Genomic DNA, 18,282 nt, shown 5'->3' on the forward strand with positions numbered 1-18,282 from the left:
TTCAAGTATGGCGGGCCGGATTAAAACGTTTAACGGGCCGCATGTGGCCCCCGGGCTGTAGTTTGCCCACGCCTGGTGTATAGAATCAAAAATTGTCTTCGCATTCCAGGGAATCTTTGGAATTATTTAGTCGGGATCTTCCCAGTTTAGTTTTCCGCACTGCAGTTTCCAGGAAAGCAGCTTCTGAGAGAGTGCGATACATGTAATATAGAGCGAGTTCTACATTACTGGGAAATTTGTGGTAGCCTTTGATTTTGGTTCGTGGTGTGCACATTGGAACAAACCAGTGTTCATCGTATTGTTTGTGTTGCGTTTGGGGAAAAAAAACATTTTTTTAAGACTCACACTGTTGCTGTTTACTTGAAACTGAATATATTGAGGAAATACGGAAACACATTATTTTCCGCAACAGATATGCCGTCACAGCGTTATATGCAAAGAATGGAGTTTATTACTTGGCTGCAACAAGCAGAGGCACAGTCGATTCATTCTCAACTGGATCCGTGTCTAAAGCAGTCCTCAAATTGGAGGGGAATGCGATGCCAGGGGGGAATTGTGAGGGAACATGTTTTTTTTGTTTTTTTTGCCGTACTTGAATAAAGTATAATTGCACATCCACTACAGTAGGCGGCAGTGGCACTCTTATTGTCAGAATGTGCTCAAGCAGTATCAGTGCCAGGGTGTACGTTATTATTTTTGCACTGAGCATCGCCAGACAGTGCAAACCCTTAAGAGGACACTTGGAAAAATATTGAACAAGGATGAAACGAAAGGTCGAGGATCCTAAAAATAAATGAAGCAATGAAGTTATTTTTTGTTCTCTTACAAGTTAAGGCCACAATGCAATGCAGACATATACTTATAAAAAAAAAAAAAATTATAGTCTCGATCGAGACTTGGAAGAGGCGCGAAATGTTTTCGTCAACTAAGAGGGAGTGTAACGAAAAATAATTGAGGAGACCCACATGACTTCAGCTATGGGGAAGTGGAAGGAAATCTTACATAAAGGCGACCCTGATTTCTGAGTAGTTCAAAATGTTACTGACAACGTGCACTGCAAATCGTGAGTTTGTGATAATTATGATGAGCTCCAACAAGATTAGAAAGACACAAATGTTCTAAATGTTGTTTTCTAATCATCCACCACCTCTTCTGCCGTCCAAACTTGTGCTTCCCATCTGCTCCTTGTCCTCCTTTTCCATCCCTGCTCCCTCATGGCAGATCGTCCCGGGGTGCAGGACCACGGCCGCATCGAGCAGCTCCAGGACCACATGTCGGAGACTCTTCAGGCCTACATCCGAGTCAACCACCCCGGCGGACGCCTTCTCTACGCAAAGATGATCCAGAAACTCGCCGACCTGCGCAGCCTGAACGAGGAGCACTCGAAGCAGTACCGCTCGCTGTCCTTCCAGCCCGAGCACAGCATGCAGCTCACCCCGCTGGTGCTGGAGGTTTTTGGCAGTGAGGTGTCATAGCAGGGACACACAGGAGAACGCACACTTATCGCCTTTATCCCCTTGGCCTCCCCTCATCATAATCACCGCTGGAAAACCCTTGCCTTTGAAGGCTAATGACTCGCTCTTCATCTACACCTCAGCTGGCAAGAATTCTGGGATGCATGAAACTCAGAATTCACATATACAGTGGATACCCGCAGCACTCGGATAATTGGATAACATCTTGACATGTTCTTAATACCCTGAAAGTCCACAGTTCCCCACAACATTTGTCAACTGAATGTGGCGGATGGATGGGACTGCCCGCCCTCGTCTTCGTCATCCATCAACACAGCTCGCTGTTCACGTGTCCAATTTGAGAGGAATACACGTTTGCATCTTGGACGCTGAGGACACGAGCCAAGGCATCTGAACAACGGCAGTCGTAGAAGAATACTTGCTGGCTAGAAACAAGCTCTCAGTATCTGTGCTCAGATGAAGAGGAAAAAGCCTGTCAGGATTGACGGGAATGGAGCCGGGTGGGGAAATAAAAAACAAAAACAAGGTTGGCTACCGAGAGAGAGGCTCCCTACAGTTGGAATTCCTTGCTGTCCAGTCAAAAGGGAATTTTGCAGGAATGTACGTATGTATAACGCTATATAAATGAATTGTATAAGCTGAACTATATAGATGAACACAAATATATATGTATTTAAGGCGCTTGGGTGTTTCGGCGGAAGCACGATAGTTGTCATGTAAAGCAGGGTTTCCCAAACTTTGTCAACGAGGTTCCTCAGAGGGATCCAAACGTTCAAAACAACATTAATATGTTACTGTACATAAACAAATGATAGAGAACACAAAAGACATCAAAAAGGCGACAGATATTTTGCCTGTTTGATGAGCAGTGAAAACAATTCTACCCTGACAATCGTGTACCCAAACAAAACTGACCTGTTGCCCTCCGTTTGGGAAAGCCTGCCGTATAGGACTTGAGGGCCCCTTCTCAGTGTGCGTTGAGTCCTCGTTGACAGGAATGCACGCTGAGTAGTCCTTCAAGTAGTCCCATCTTGATGTGTGTACAGTATCCAAAAAAATATTGGTGGACCACAAGGGGGTGTGAGTTCAGGCCCTGGCTGAGGCCTCGGATTCTCCCGTTTTTTTTTTTTTTTTCCTTCTTCTTTCTTTTAGTTTGTTTTTTGGACCTGTGAAGTTTGTAGACTGACAAAGATGACGTTACAATGTGGGGGATAGTGTTTGTCCGCCACATTTGAGTTGGGCTGCTAAGACGGCAGCAGATAGTTGCTCGCTGTTACCTCAGGGAAAAGTTCTGTCTCATAGTGTGTACGTGGTGTTGATAATGTGTGTCAGGCGTAAGCTTACAATCACAAGACAAAGTTTTCGAAGCTCTCTCCATCACTGTGATTTCTAATCGTACCAGATAACAGTTACTGTAAGCTACAAATCAGCTGGATCAAATGAATCAGAGGCAAAGTAAACGCTAAAAAGTACATTTCCATCCATTTCCATGGAGGGTGGGAGACTTCGGACCCACACCTTAGATTAGGTGTCAATTGATTTGATTCAGGACAAATACTGAAGGTAGCAATATAGAAAAAAAGACACGTTGGGTTCTAAATGTGCTGATGCTTTCAATAGCATGCTGAGTGACGAAAGGAACTACGCGTCACTTTGAAAGCCCCTCAGCAGGCCTAGACCTCCCCCTTGTGGACAGACTTTGTAAATACCACTTGCTCAATCTGGTCTGTACATATTTAGAATTTAATGTTGGCTAAACACTAAAAGAATTCAAGATGCTCTGGAATTACACGCACTATATGCAATTAGGAGTTAGGGAGCCTTGTTTTGTATTATTCAAATCGGTGGATGGAGTCGACCCTTCTGGTGACTAGCTGAAGGAAACAAAACAAGGCCACTTCTCAAACCAAATTGTCGCAAACGATTAGCATTCGCGGAATGTATCAAATTCTTGACACTTAACCTCTCTGTGCATGAAACAAATGATGTAGAAATCAGTGTGTGGTCACCACAAGGTGTCGTCTCCATCCATCCCCACACTCGTGGGTTGCAAGTATTTTCTTTCTCGCTCTGAAGTCAATGGATAAGCTTTTGACACTGTTAAAACACTATTACGATTTGGGTGAAAGTTCTTTCTCTGTCGCGCTAATCTACATTCTCTAGCTTGCGCTTGGCTTGCTGGCTGAGGACTTCGGGTTTAATGGATTAGTGATTAGCAAGTACGACTAACTGGAGCCTTTTCCATGTTCTCTTGGTTTAAACGGTGCAAGCATCTTCCTTGCTTTTAGGGCAGGGAAACAACAGTTCTCCTGCATTTCTACCGGAATATGTACAAAACTGAACGCCATATCAACAACCTCAACAGAAGGACTGAAATCTTGCCCTGGTGGCATAACGGTCAACTCACACTGCCTCAATATGACTGACACGAGCATTAGCCAATGGCAACCAGCATGGGCGTGCCTCTTCATCAACCAACAATCACCATACCGCCTCGTCTTCTGCAGGAGCCAATATTACTGCAGTTGATGACTCACCACAGCTTTAACCCAGCAGCCGCCTCGGCTCTGCTTCTTTGGTGCACCAAGGGCTGATGGGAACATCTGCCGTGGACTGTCGCTTAACTGTGAAAATAAACAAAGCCCAAATGACCTTTTATCCGACCCCGCTAAAACCTTTAGATGGACCTCCACGAGACTTTGTACAGAAATTTTGAAAGGAGGATCGCCACAGGCCGGCGGGATATGCAGTGACTGATGACGACTCGTGATCCCAAAGTGTGATGATACCTTGCTCATTTCTCTGCCTCACTTTGCAGCTCTCAGAATTTACAATATAGGGTAAAACAAACAGACAAAATGTTGGAGAATTTCAACAAAAAACTTGCATAGAATATCACCTGCTTGAAAACGGTTTGTAGATTGGTGGAGGGAGACGGCTCAACGTTATGCGTTCAGGGAAGGAAACATTCAACTTTTTCCTTGGTGATTGGATGAACCCAAACTGTTGAGCCTCCTGCGCATTCCAGCCAGGTTCGCAGCTCCACCTCAGTAGCCTTATTTGTGGTTCTTTCACACTTGCCTCCTTTGGTCCCTTTTATTTATATATATGTATATATATATATATATATATATATATATATATATATATACACACATATATATACACACACACACACACAGATTATCAGTATGTGTGTACCTCTCTTGAGAACATTATTACAAATGTATTTACATTTTTTTAGAAAACACTATGGTGCTTTGGGCCCTAAATTGCTTAGGGATGGACACCGCTGTTAAATTCTCATGTATAGTAGCCGGCCAGAATGTCCAGCCAAATATTATCATCATCAACAATGATAATTTGGGGAATTATTTGTGTCTCCTTACACCAAGTTGACAAACTGATCGGCTTATTGGGACCAGAGAAAGTCAAGTAATAGTGTGAAAGAAACTTTCCACAAACCTCTCCCACTATACACCATCGAAACAGATACCTCAATCATGTCCGAAATGACTTTTGACATCAACAGCCTTGAAGGGAACCAAACATCAACTCATTGTACGCACGTACACTCTTTTTGGAACGTTGTTGTGGAGAAGACTGCTGTGGAATACAGTCCCGTTGCCAGTCTACTGGTTTGTGTGTGTGTGTGCGCATGCGTGTGTTGTGTGCGTGTGGGGGGGGGGTGCGTGTGTGTGTGTGTGTTTGTGACCGAGTGGATCCCAATGTTTGGAGGTTTTTACTCACTCTCTGGTTTTCTGACTTTGTCCTCATTTCTGGATCATCACTCTTTTTGTCCAGTGTCTGCAGCTCAGCTTTAGCGCTGCATTAACCAAACATACTACCTCTCCCTTCAGCACATACACTACATCCAGTATACAGTATATTAGATCTATTTTTGGGTTGCAACATGATTGTTTGAGTACTTTTTTTTAAAATTTAACATTAACTGAAAGGATACATTTGTTGTGTTCAGTCAGTATTTTCCCCCCGTTTGATCTCCTTGAATGCTGGACAATTTCTTTTACCTCAACATATCGCAAGATAAGCTTACGCATCTACAGTAAAGTTGGTTAAGTCGTCATTTGCACCCCCTAGTGGTAAGGAAGAGCCTAGCGTGCTTGAAGGTTTTCAGATTACCCACAATGCTTTGCCGGCGGACATATTGGTATTCAAGCCCCGTTAGCACAGCGTCATTTGCCATTGATCATGCGTTCTACTTGTTGTTGGCTGAAATAGTCAGGGAGGGAAAAGATGGAAAATATCTCTTTAGTCTTTTGAAAATCATTACAAATCAAGGTTTTGAGGGCCACCCAAAAGAAACGCAAACAATAAAGAAAACTGTCCACCTCTTTTTCAATGCGAGCTTTGGCCATGGCAACAAGGTTAACATTATGAAGAAAGTTTCACGGACTGTTGTTTCCTGTGTTTTCGTTAAAAATTATGAGCGAAGAAAATAAGTAAACAACACCCTGGACTGCTCCCTGCGTGTTGTTTGAAGGTTTATAATTTATCGTAACCAGTGCTAATTTTGGTTAGCATGTTTGCGGACGTCATAAGTATTTGTTTTACAACTGCTTGGAGTGCCAAATAAACTTGAAGTAAGCTTTTTCCTTGTAAAAGTGGTTAAAAAGTGTCCTACCCTGAGATACTCGTCAATGAAGAAGATCGATGAGAACACGTCAAGTTCATTCGCCTTCAATGTCACCGCAATGTAAAACTGAATTCCGACGACAACTGCCATTTCGGGTCAGTAACGGTCTTCCTGTCTAAGGATCCAAATCTCCCAACGTAATTTATGCCAGTCTTAAGTCGCCGTGTACTTCGCCATCGCTACAAATTGTCAAAGTCCACTTAAAACTTCTAGTCGCGGACACTCATCAAAATATTTACACATACTAGCATGCGCTGTTTGCAACGAAAAGGCGAAGCTGACAACCCGGATGGTCCGCTGCATGGTATTGTGGGATAAATGACTTATTTTTAGCACAAAGGTCAGAGCACTCTATAGTTCACGTGATGTCAGGCGCGGGAGATCAGTGGGTTCAAGTCAAATGAATGTTTGATTTGTGTGATACATGATTTAGTGGGTTGAATTCTCCGTCGTGTGCAAAGCGGCCCTGATTTGACAATCCACTACAGGCTGGAAGATATTCTTATTTGCTGGCTGGCTACCCTGCAATGAGGAAGAAAGACATGGGGGAGTTGTCACAGCTGTTTAAAAACCAGTCTTTGTGTGGCAAACTGTCTGACAGTTGTCTTCGTGTCGGTAAAAAGAAACTGAAACTGGCGAAGTAAAAGCAGCATCAAATTGGAATGGAAAAACACTTTCAAATTAATGACTCAATAAAAGTGAACATCAATGTAAATGCGCGTTCGATGCAACTGGTGGCAATTTAAAACTGAAAATGCTCATTTTGGCTCGCAAATGTGAACATGTCAAGAGGATGTTTCCAATGAATGTACTGAGTGAATACAGACGCTGCCATGAGGTATTAAGGCCACATGGTGGGGGGGGGGGGGGAACGTGAAGAGAAAAGAAAATTACAAAAATAGTTGTACTTTTACAAAGTATTTTCACAAAGCTGTAATATTTCACCCATAGTGTTATAAGAATGAAGTCGTAATGCTGCGAGAATTTTGATAGTCATATTAGTAATTTATTTGAATATATTAAAAAACGTTATAACGTTGAATCTACGAGTATTATTGCGTCAATTACTTCAACGAGTGAATGTCAAAATTCTCATTAGAATCAGGAACGGTCCAAGACCAGCAGCCACTCTACTTTGAATCATGTACACCAGCAAACATTTCTTGAAACACGCGTTCATGCTTATCGTGTTAACACTATTGATGTGAAATATACGCAGGCGCACGTCCTACATATGTATAAAGTGACTTAATTCTCACTTAAAATATTTGTATTTTTCTTGTAATATTTATTCTCATAATTCTGTGACTTCCCATAGTATTTTTTTTTGTATTTTCAGTATGGTCCTAATCGTTTTGTAAAGTGTTAAAAAAACAAAAAAAAAGAGGCCATCCCATTGGAAGGGTCAACCCACAACTGCCTGTCGCCCGAACATCATGCGTCTCTGTCCGCTTTGCTCTTGTATCGCTCTTGTTCTTCAAACTTTTCATTAAGACATTGGGATCCTGTTTTAGATCACAGAGATAGAAATAGTATATATTTTTTTTATTGCTGTTGTTTTAATTTCCTGCCTTTCCAAGGTGACACAGCAGATTTTACCCAACCTCAGCAAACTGCCTTCTTAAAAAAAAGAAGGGAAAAAAAACAAACTCACGTCACACTCTTTTGCTGCTCTCTCTCTCATCTTGCAGGAAGCCTTCATGGGTGAACTGTGAACACACACACATTTATTCACACACGCTGACACCCAGCCTTCCAGTGTCATCGCTCTTCTTGAAATCTGTCAGTTTATAGAACAAGTCTGCGACCATCAACCAATCTTCTCTTTCAGTATAGAAATTCCGGAAATAATCCATAGGTGTCAACGCTCGGATTTCTTGTGGTTCATCCTCTCCTCCATGCAGTACATAGGGAACTTAATTTTTTGCACATTTTATGTTACAGCCTCTCTCCAAAATTGAATTAATTCTTTTTTTCCACTTAAAATTATATTCACAGCTCTGCATAAGGACAATGTAGAAAGGTTTTTTGTTTTTTTTTCATTTCTTGCAAATGTATTAAAAATAACAAAAAATTGTACACCCATGAGTATTCACAGCCTTTGTTCAAGCCTTTATTGATGCACCTTTGACATAAATCACAGCCTCAAGTCTTTGAATATGATATTTAGCGTGGCACACTTTGGGCAGTTTCTTAGTAGCGCCTCTCAAGCGCCATCATCGGTGCACAGCCATTTTCAAATCTTTCCAAAGATGCATGATTTGATTCAAGTCTGGGCTCTGGCTAGGCCACTCAAGACCATTCACACTGATTTGTCCTGAGGCCACCACTTGGTTGACTTAAATGTGTGCTTAGATGGTCCTGTTGAAAGGGTTCCTTTGCACCAGTCTGCGGTTCTGAGCACTCTGGAGCAGGTTTTCATCCAGGATGTCTTTATACATAAATCTTTCCCTCAATCCTGACTACCGGTAGTCTCCTGGTTCCAACTTCTGAGAAACATCCCCACAGCGTGATGCTGCCACCAACATGCTTCACTGTAGGGATGGTATTGGTCAGGTGATGAGCGATGCCTGGTTTCCTCCAAACATGACTCCTGGCATCCACAACATTGATCTCAATCTTTGTCTCATCAGACCACAGAATGTTCCTCCTCATGGCCTCAGAGTCCTTCACGGGCCTTTTGGCAAAATCCAGGCGGGCTGCCATGTGCCTTAAATGAAAGAGTGGCTTCCATTGGTCCACTCTTCCATACAAGCCTGATTGGTGGAATATTACAGAGATGGGTTTCCTTCTGGAAGGTTCTCCTCGCCACAGAGGACTGCTGGACCTCTGACAGAGTGACCATTGGGTTCTTGGTCACCCCTCTGACTGAGGCCCTTCTCCCCTGGTTGCTCAATTTTGACAGGCGGCCCGCTGTAGGGAGTGTCCTGTTGGTTCGGAACTTCCTACATTTACCAATCATAGAGGCCACTCTCATTGAAATTTTTCAATCGTCCGTCTTTTTTTCTGTCCCCTTCCCCAGATTTGTGCATGGAGACACTCCTGCCTCGGAAGTGTGCGGACAATTCCTTTGACGTCATGCTTAATTTGTGCAGTGACGTGGACTGTCACCTGTGAGACCTTTATTTAGACATGTGCCTTTTCAAAATTGTCCGATCAACTGAATTTACCACAGGTGAACTACAATTTGTTGGAGGAACCTCACAAGAATGATCAGTAGAAACATGAACTCAATTTAGAGTTTTAGGCAAAGACTGTGAATACTTATGTACATAAGATGTATTTATATTTATTTTTAATACATTCACCAAAATTCTCACAAGCATTATTCAATGTGGCGGTGGTGTGTGTAGACTTGTGAGGGGGGAAATGAGGTTAGTCCTTTTTGGGAGTAAGCTGCAAGTTCAAATGTGTAGCGCTGTGATTACTTTCCGGGTGCACTGTATGTTTCACCCAGTGCAAGAACATCGAACATGTTATTTTGGGTCAACACAAAAATATTTTGTGGATCCAACTGTCATAAGGTGTGTTGTGTTTAACATAATACACTTGTATGATACAGATTGTTTCGCTGTCAGTTCCCGTCACTGTGCTGCTGTTTGCCGTTTGTATCGTATAAATCAAATTTAGGGCTCAGTATGGGGCCGGATTTTGCCGTCTTATTTTACTCACATTTTAGTGAATGAATGAACTACTGTCATGCTGATAATTTTAACATATTTCACAAAAATATATTTTTTTGGGGGGGGGGGTGTACAAAAAACACAAACAACCCCAAAGTCTTACGTCAACTGATTCCACACTATGCTATTTTGTTGCGATCAAGTTGGAGAAAGTGAATATTTTCACATTTTAGTGACAAAATGCGACTGCATGGCGAATTGTCCCTTCGGATTCATTGCGCTCACTTCCCACCTTTAAGTTCTAGTTCAAGGATGCAAATCTGTTTTTATTCCCGAGACCCGTTTTGCTTCTCAGCAACCACAAATCGGGCCCCCGATTCAAACAATATATGATGATGTATGAGGCTGTACGCTTTTGAATAATCCTGAGGACGGACCAGCCACATCTTACTTGTTTTCATGTGCGGAGAGTGGCTAGATTGTGACGGATGGCTGTGTTTCTCCGCTACCTCTTTTAAATGTAATGCGCTTGCTACTTCGCTTGATTACTCGCTTGCACATACACGCTGTCACACACCTGTACTAGCGACGCCCACGGCGCAAATGCAGACAGGTGCCGTACACGTCACTCGGCACTTGTTTCTCCCTCACCAGCAGTCTTTTGCCTATGATGCACTTGTATTTTGTTTTGGATATTTTTTTTTAATGTCTATATAAAGTCTCCATGTCCATTTTAAAAGTCAAAAATCTTTGCGATGCACATGATTGCTCAGCTCAGTTGTACCTTGGTGTGCCTACAACCCACAGCCTTATTTTGGGACAATATCAGGGCTCTTAATGCACGACGATCTGTCTTTGTAGTGCTGATGTTGATGCTGTCATAGCGCTTCACAGCTTCACCTTTGTTAGGGGAGCTTGTTTCTCCAATATTCTTGTCATTTTCAACAGCAACCGGGAATCTATGTATCATACAACCCCAATGATCTTTTATGAAAATGAAGACGAGCTATTGAATCATCTCATTTGATTTGTATATTTTCTCAATTTCACGTCATGATAGAAATGACCAAGTTTATGTGATAAGCTCAGCAAACTGACCTTTTTCATCATACAAGCGGTACAGTTATAATGTAGTCGCATCCCAAGATTAGTATGCAGTAAAACCCACCAGACCTCATTGCTTCTCGTTTTCTGTCATCATCACACAGTTGCCATGCCGTCATTGTAGACGGCCTCTTGACTACATAGCCCTCTTCGACAGCAAATCCTTTTATACATACAGGAACTCAACTGCTCTGGCCGTGTCGCTGTTTTCTTCTTTTTTATTTTATTTTTTTGGGCCTCTTCTCCCTGCATTTGATCCATTGTACTTTGATTAAATGCATTGTATCTAGTAAAAAAATACTAATAATGTTTTGAGCAAATGACAAATAAAGCAGCTGTACATAATGATGCAAAACACCCACCGTGTTTGTCTTTTTTTTTTTTTTTTACTGCGGCCTTCAGAGGATCATAAATGTGTGTAAAGATGTAATGCATGTATTAAACCCAATTCTAGCATTCTGTATGAAAAGCATTTGTGGGTCAAACATGTTTGGTTGTATGTGGCACATCTTCCTCACAACTTTGTGGTTTAGAATTCAGATCAGAGCTGCCGCCTTCCTTTGTGGAGTGTGTGTTCTCTGCGGTTGAATGGGTTTCCTCCCACATTCCAAAAACAGCAGTTCAGTTTATTGAACATTCTAAATTGTCCACAGATATGAAGGTGAGTGTGAAGGCTGGTTTGCATGTGCAAAGTCTGTGAGCCAAAGTCAGCTGGGTGGGCTCCAACTCACCTGTGACCCCAATGAAGTCATAAGATGACACAAAATATCAATAAATGCATGAAGTAGTACCTTACCTTAAGTCTAACGTGTACATGTAACACAATTTAACAAAGGCAAGGATAGCAGTGCTCTACATGAATGAGTACACCATTCAAAAACCACCAATTTGCTTTCAATATTTCCCATTCCATACTGTCCTACAAAAATCTCACAAATGGGTCCCATTTATTGCAATTCAAAATTGTCAATATGGCAAATTAATTTGCAAGGTTGCAAAAATATGTGTCGTAAAATAAAATTTTGAATGAAAATTTTTTTTTAAAAATAAATGATTTTTAAATACATGTGTATAGTAATATATAATAAAACATATTACCCTAGATATTTTAGTTTTCTACAGGCTGTGTATAAAATAAAATATACTGTAATATAAGAGCGTTTTCTATCAAATAAAACAATCATGAATTATCTTTTGTCGCAAGGTGCAGATACGGATCTTTGGCCAGCAGAGAGCGCTCAGGTCCCAGGGTACGATGAAATCTTAAAGCAATCTGGAGAGTAATGTGCTGCCCAGAAAGTTTGGTCTCTGTTGCAAGTCAAGTTTCTTCCGACAGGATAATGACACAAAACACCCAACAAAGAATAGCTAAGAGCAAAACACTGGAAATGTTCCAAAATGTAACTATGTGTCCTGAATTAGCCATGGAGGAACTGGAATCTGTTAGCTGGGAAAGCCTTCAAACCTGAGGCAACTGGAGCAATTCGCGCACAAGGTCTGGGCCAACATACCACTTGACAGGTACTCGTCTCTGTGGCAGTTACAGAAATCATTTCACGGTAGTAATTGCCTCAAAATGTTGTGCTACAAAATATTAACTACTGTGGTTTTTGTTCAGGCCTGTTTTAATTTGTATTTGGAAAGGATTCTGTTGAACCATCACCGGAGGAGGTTGCTGAATCCCAGAGCCTCAAAGGTGCACTGCGTTCCGGCCCATGGTTTACGACATTGCCGGTACGTTCCACTGCGTCCCTTCTCATTCTGTCAAGCCTTTCTATGAATGAAACAGACACTGGGCAGCTTTGTAGCATGTCTGTTGCTCCGCACAGTCGAATGAAGCTCCCGTGACTTGGCCCGCTCCAGAGTTAGCGTCTCTTGGCTAAAATACCTCAATAATTCTTTGATAATATTAGTTTACTGTCAACAACTAATTCACTAATTCAATTATTTCTCTTTAAAATGACACAAATCTCATACAAATTTATTAGCCTTCGGTCTGAAATGACTGTGGAGCCATTTTCTTTCGCAAAATGTTGCTACCGACTTCAACAACACAGCGACATCCTGAAATAACGTTCCCTCGCTAGTGTCTCCCTGGCACATTTATACTGACCCATAGCATTTAATTTTTAAGTATTTGGTTACATTTTGAAAGTTTCCTCTCATTTGTACACTGCGCAAGAAAATTATACACTTTGGTCAGTGATTGTGTAGTCAAACAAACATCAGGCAGACGGAGGTCACGCTGCCGAAATGGCCTTTATGACACACCTCGTCCTTCCCTATGTTTATCTCGACTCAAAATGCTTCTCTTTTGCTCTTGCTTGTCCCTAAACAGCCGCACATTCAGTCACAGGCCGTTCCATTGGAACTATGGAGAAAGTTACCAACATTTTTGCCTACTTTTTTTAAGCCTTTAAAATGGCATAACTTCCTTAAGTCTTAACAAATTGAAACAGTTTTGTTCCTTTATTCCAGCTCTTCCCGGTCACATTGGTCGTGCTGGAAAGAAAAAAAAATGTTGTCAAGTCAGAGAGTCGCCGGTTTACTTTTCAAAGGCAGTAGACGTAAATGACTCCAAACACTTTGACAGCCTGACATAGTTGCCGTTCCAAATGATCACTGTTTAACAAACCAGGCTTACTCAAGTGTGTTGTTTTAGCTGGCAAAATTGCTACTGTGCTTCTGACGTCACTTTGTCTCATAGACCAAAATCTATGCCTATGGGGACAGACTTATCTAAAATTATTGTTTCTAGGAAGGAAAATAGTGTGCTGCCATGCACAGTTTAAAGTATAAAATGCAAAAAATATCTCACAATGAAAACCAGTTTTTTTTTGTCTTCAGTACTTCTGACATAAAAAAAACATTATTTATTTATTTATTCTTTTTTTTCCCTGTTTTCCTGAATTGAATCAGATTATTCGGTAGCTAAAGCCCTAGTTTGCTTTATCTAACTTATACGGCAGTTTACATTTGACAATCTTATTTTAACCAATTGATTTTTAATCATCATTTGTTCATAGTTAACATTTAAATATAAATCCAAAATTGTTTCGCTAAAAATCATCTCACATATTACATTACACACACTTTATTTATTTAAAAGATCTTTTATCTGTGAATGACCCAGCCCAATGACCATTTGAATAAAAATCAAGGTAGCCCTTGAGCACAAACATTTGGCCAAAACTTACAACACTACAGAAGGATACCTAACAGTAATTTCTATTTTAGTCCGACTTACAAAGATGCTATAAAAAGCGAGACTGCCCTCGACATTTCCTCCATGTTGTCCTCGCTGTGGTTTCAGTTGTGTGCCACCACAAGCCACTTGCTTGCTGCACTGTGTAGATTGAGCGCAGATAAACTGGCTATTCGAGTATCTCTCTTTTTTTTGCAGCTCATAAAAAAAGAGATGGTTTAAAGTCCTGGTTCAGAGAAAAACGGGCGTCTCAAGTATTCTCGCAGTCACATTCCTGCATAATTGTTGGGAAACGCACTGGAGGCCTGCACAGACGTGAAAACACACACACACGTGCCTTGCACAGTCACATCCAGCTCACTGTGACGCGTTCACTTTTACTGGAATGTTACAGTATGTTGTAACACTGTAACAAATTGGGTGTTGTTGGGCCAATGTGATGATGTTGCAATACTGGAAACTTAAAACAACCCCTATTATTTTCAAAATCCACACAAAGTACACTGAAGCGTCATATCCAACATTCAAAGATTACTTTTGATTGGCACTGTTGAAGAGTTATTTTGTTCATTGTGGTGGTTGTCATTTACAAGCTTGAAGAACTCTCACTGAGAGTAGATGCAATGTGATGTCCAATGAAAATCATTTGGCATCAAACCAGAAGTGCAAATGTGCCGCAGATTTGTTCTGTATGTCATTAAGTTTGAATAATTACGTTTTATGCTGGTTGGTTGGACTCATTTTCAAATTGTTGCGAAGGTGCAACCCACTTTTGTAGAAGGATAATCAATACGATGCCTTGTACACATAAAGAATTTTAATCAAGACAGTGTTTAGAATTGAGTGACCACACTTCACAAGCCAACCACAATTTCTTCAATAGCGGTGCAAGTAAAATGTCATCACAAACGAGTGACGAAACAAGTGCATTGCATTTGATACACATGCAGTCGTCATTGATCCAGCAAATTTGTGATCGGGTGTATGTCGTCTTTGAGTCTCCGTAGCAGAAAGGTGTTGACGAGATATGTCATCGTCCTGAGAAGAGAGACCCATGTAATGCAATTAGTGATTACGAGACTTCAGTTTTATATGAAAAAAATAATTATATTGATGTGATAACGTTTTTTTTTTGCATATTATTGAAATTAAACGTGGGTTTTTAAACTGAATGAAATTTGCCAAATCACAACACTACATGCCATCCCTTAAAGAAATTTAGTATCAATATAAATCCATCTGCAAAAATGAACACTATAAAATAATATCACAATGGCACTAAATGCTGCCACAAGAGTTCGCTTATCTTTCCACAATTTTTTCTAGGAAATTACCTTATAACTATCACAACCTAATGTGTCTGTTCCCTTTGAAAACTTTGTATGGAACAGAGTTGTACTGAATGTACCGTTCAACCCTAAGTAGAGTAATTAAGTTTTTGACGCATCCCTGTCAAAATAGGGAATTATTTATGTGAATTAATATTTCAGTATACAGGGGGTCCTCAGTTTATGACAAAGTCCTGCTGCTCCTAGGGCTAAATTCTCCCGTTCGCACAAGTCTTTTTTTTACGCGTCTGGGCTTGCGCACTTTTCATTTACATTCTCCCATCTCGACTTTTGACACACAAGCTACAGTGCCTAACCAGAAAAGGAGTGCGCAAGCGCCAAGTCATTCACTGAATTCGGAGGCTGGCTATAAATCACGGAGGATGGCGTTTTCCTGACAGTTGTGAATGTCATTGAAATCAATGTAAAAAATTCTAGCTTTTTGAAAATAATACTGTACATAGCGGATATGTGTTGTTAGCCAGGTGGAATATGTGCATCGCTCCGGCTAACGTTCCACTTTAAAGGAGCATTTTCTTTTAATTCCATCCATCCATACGTTCTCTTTCCTCTTTATGCTGCACAAACTAAATCCAATCCAGCAATCCCTTGTTTTTCGCGGTTAATGAAGAACAGCTAGAACCCCCCTCCTAAAGTGAAAAATCACGACGTACATGTTGCCTTTTTTTTTTTTTTAACTTTGATTTAAATTTTTTATTTTGGAAGTATTTAAGCCTTTGACATCTAACGCCGTTGCGACTCCCACGCCATGGATACCAACATTCTAAACACTTGCTACACAACAAATTTAACTTTAAAAATACAAAATGAAGAATGAATGCCAAGCAACAGGTTGTGATCTTGGAAGTGAACGATGACTACTACTAATTACGTCAGAGTTTTCATTTTTATCCTAAAATTGCCTTACTTTAACTAGAATTCCGCGCAGCATTTTAGCCAAAGGTACAATCCTGGTGGATTGATACACTTTTTAAACCCAAGAAGAAGAAGCACTGCCGCCGGAAGTAATCATGGTTTAACTTTGGCTTTGCCCAATAACGTCAGCAAGGACCTTTGGATAAAATGCAACGCCGGACTCTCGTTCAGCTAAGCTGTTTTAAGACAAACCTTAAGAAACACTTCAACATTTCATTCGCCGATGTTTCATCGTGCTGAGCGAGCCACGCAGCTGTTTACTATCCGCTAACTATCCTTATGCTCTGCTCTTTCCCGAGATGACACGAGGTGCAATTAGACTGACTGTACCCACCGGTTACCGTCCATTAAACAAAGTAATATTGTACTCGAGATGTACATTGAGATAAAGCATCGTGATTTCAGAATATACACACTAGTGTTTGTGACATTTTTGTTTGTTGGTATGCCGTGAGAATTTTAGTGATGTAGCTTTATAAAGTTTGGGTAACATTGTCTTATACATTACACTGACTCTTTTTCTCATTTCGCGATGAGTGCTGCTCACCGAGCACAATAAGGCTGCCTGTTTACAAAACAATGTCTGTAAACTGAGTGCAGCACAAAGCAACCGCACACATGCAGCCGAGGTAGTGCTGCAAGGGTGGGGTTGAAAAAGAAGAGGGTGGGGATGTTGGAAAATGAAGGAGGATCATGGGGTCGGGGGGAGGTGGTGGGGGGCGGGAGTTGCGGTATCATTGCTGACGCACTTGTGAAACACGGAGGGGTGGGAGGGATGGAAAGGAATCTCTGGCTGCGATCACCAAACCTCGAGACGAGGTCAGAAAGCCACTGGCGACATGACGAACGCACACACGCACGCAACAGCACTCATTGGAGTTAAATAGTTGCTATCAATCAGGAAGGAGGCTGTAGAATCCTTTTAACCAAATGTGTTCCTCCAAAAGTATGACAGCTGTTTCCTCTCGCGGGGTCACGCTCCGGCACCATCGTGTGTTTCCGTGCCCACATCAAATGTGTGTTCCCTCTCTCTGCACATCCCCCAAAAATCTGTGTATCAATACATTTGTGTGTTTATGCACACACACGTGAGACAAACTGTAGTTCATATTTGACCAGAGGTCAAGAATTGGTGGTGTGCACGCACGCACACTGGACATTCGGAGCGTGGGAATGCGGTGAAGTATTTTTGTGGTATTTTTAATGTTTGTTATTAAATATTACCACAAGGGGCCGGGAGTAAACCCCAGACACTCCTCCGCTGCCTCCGCCTCGCTCGCCGCCTCCCGCATTTTCTAACAACAATGCAACTAAAAAGACTCGCCAGTTGGTTGAAATAAAAAGGAAATGCTCACATGCAACCCAACATTTTTGATAAGAACAAGTAACTTCCTCATTTTCCATAATACACCCCGTTTAGGAACAATGAAGGTGATGATCTGAGAGGCAAGCAAAGATGCTGTGAACGGTCAGAGTGGTGACATTTGAAGGAAACGATGGCATATGAGAGTGGAAAATGGGGGACAATTCAAGTCAGTTGGTTTTAAAAAAGGAAAAAAATAACAGGAACACTTTGCTATAAATAGATAAAGAAAGGTTTTAGAGAGTGACTTTCAAGTTATTCAGTTCCGTGATGACAAGGATTTACAAATCATGTTTAACTCACTGCCTTTAATATAAAACAAAAAAAACTAACTTGAGAAGTTTGAGATATTGTACTTGCTGTACATGTTGAGGGACTGGAACTTAATGATACTTTGTAAAGATTTTTTTCCATCCACATTTTGCTGGCAATGCATGTTGGATTTAAATGGACAATGTGTGCGGTTCATTTTATTGTTTAGTTTTACAGGAACAGCACATAACCGTTTTACAGCACATGCGCAAACATATTTGTTGTTGGCTTGAATTTTTAATGTTGTAAGAATAAATCTATTTGCATAAGGTAAGAATA

At 41.1% G+C, this 18,282-nt stretch overlaps 1 protein-coding gene across 2 annotated transcripts in view; it reads left to right on the plus strand.

Moving 5' to 3' along the window:
* Window positions 1–11,216, plus strand: part of LOC148340088 (vitamin D3 receptor A) — a 57,559-nt gene extending 46,343 nt beyond the window's left edge. For both annotated transcript variants that reach the window (XM_088289822.1, XM_088289823.1), the window contains exon 10: window positions 1,222–11,216. In XM_088289822.1, coding sequence (XP_088145948.1) covers window positions 1,222–1,475 — 254 coding nt within the window. In that variant the 3' untranslated portion in view covers window positions 1,476–11,216. The remainder of the gene's footprint in view (window positions 1–1,221) is intronic.
* The last annotated feature ends 7,066 nt before the right edge of the window (window positions 11,217–18,282 follow it).

Source organism: Idiotropiscis lumnitzeri, chromosome 3, assembly GCF_059441095.1.
Source record: "Idiotropiscis lumnitzeri isolate Australia: NSW breed Sydney's pygmy pipehorse chromosome 3, RoL_Ilum_1.0, whole genome shotgun sequence".
Lineage (NCBI taxonomy): Eukaryota > Metazoa > Chordata > Actinopteri > Syngnathiformes > Syngnathidae > Idiotropiscis > Idiotropiscis lumnitzeri.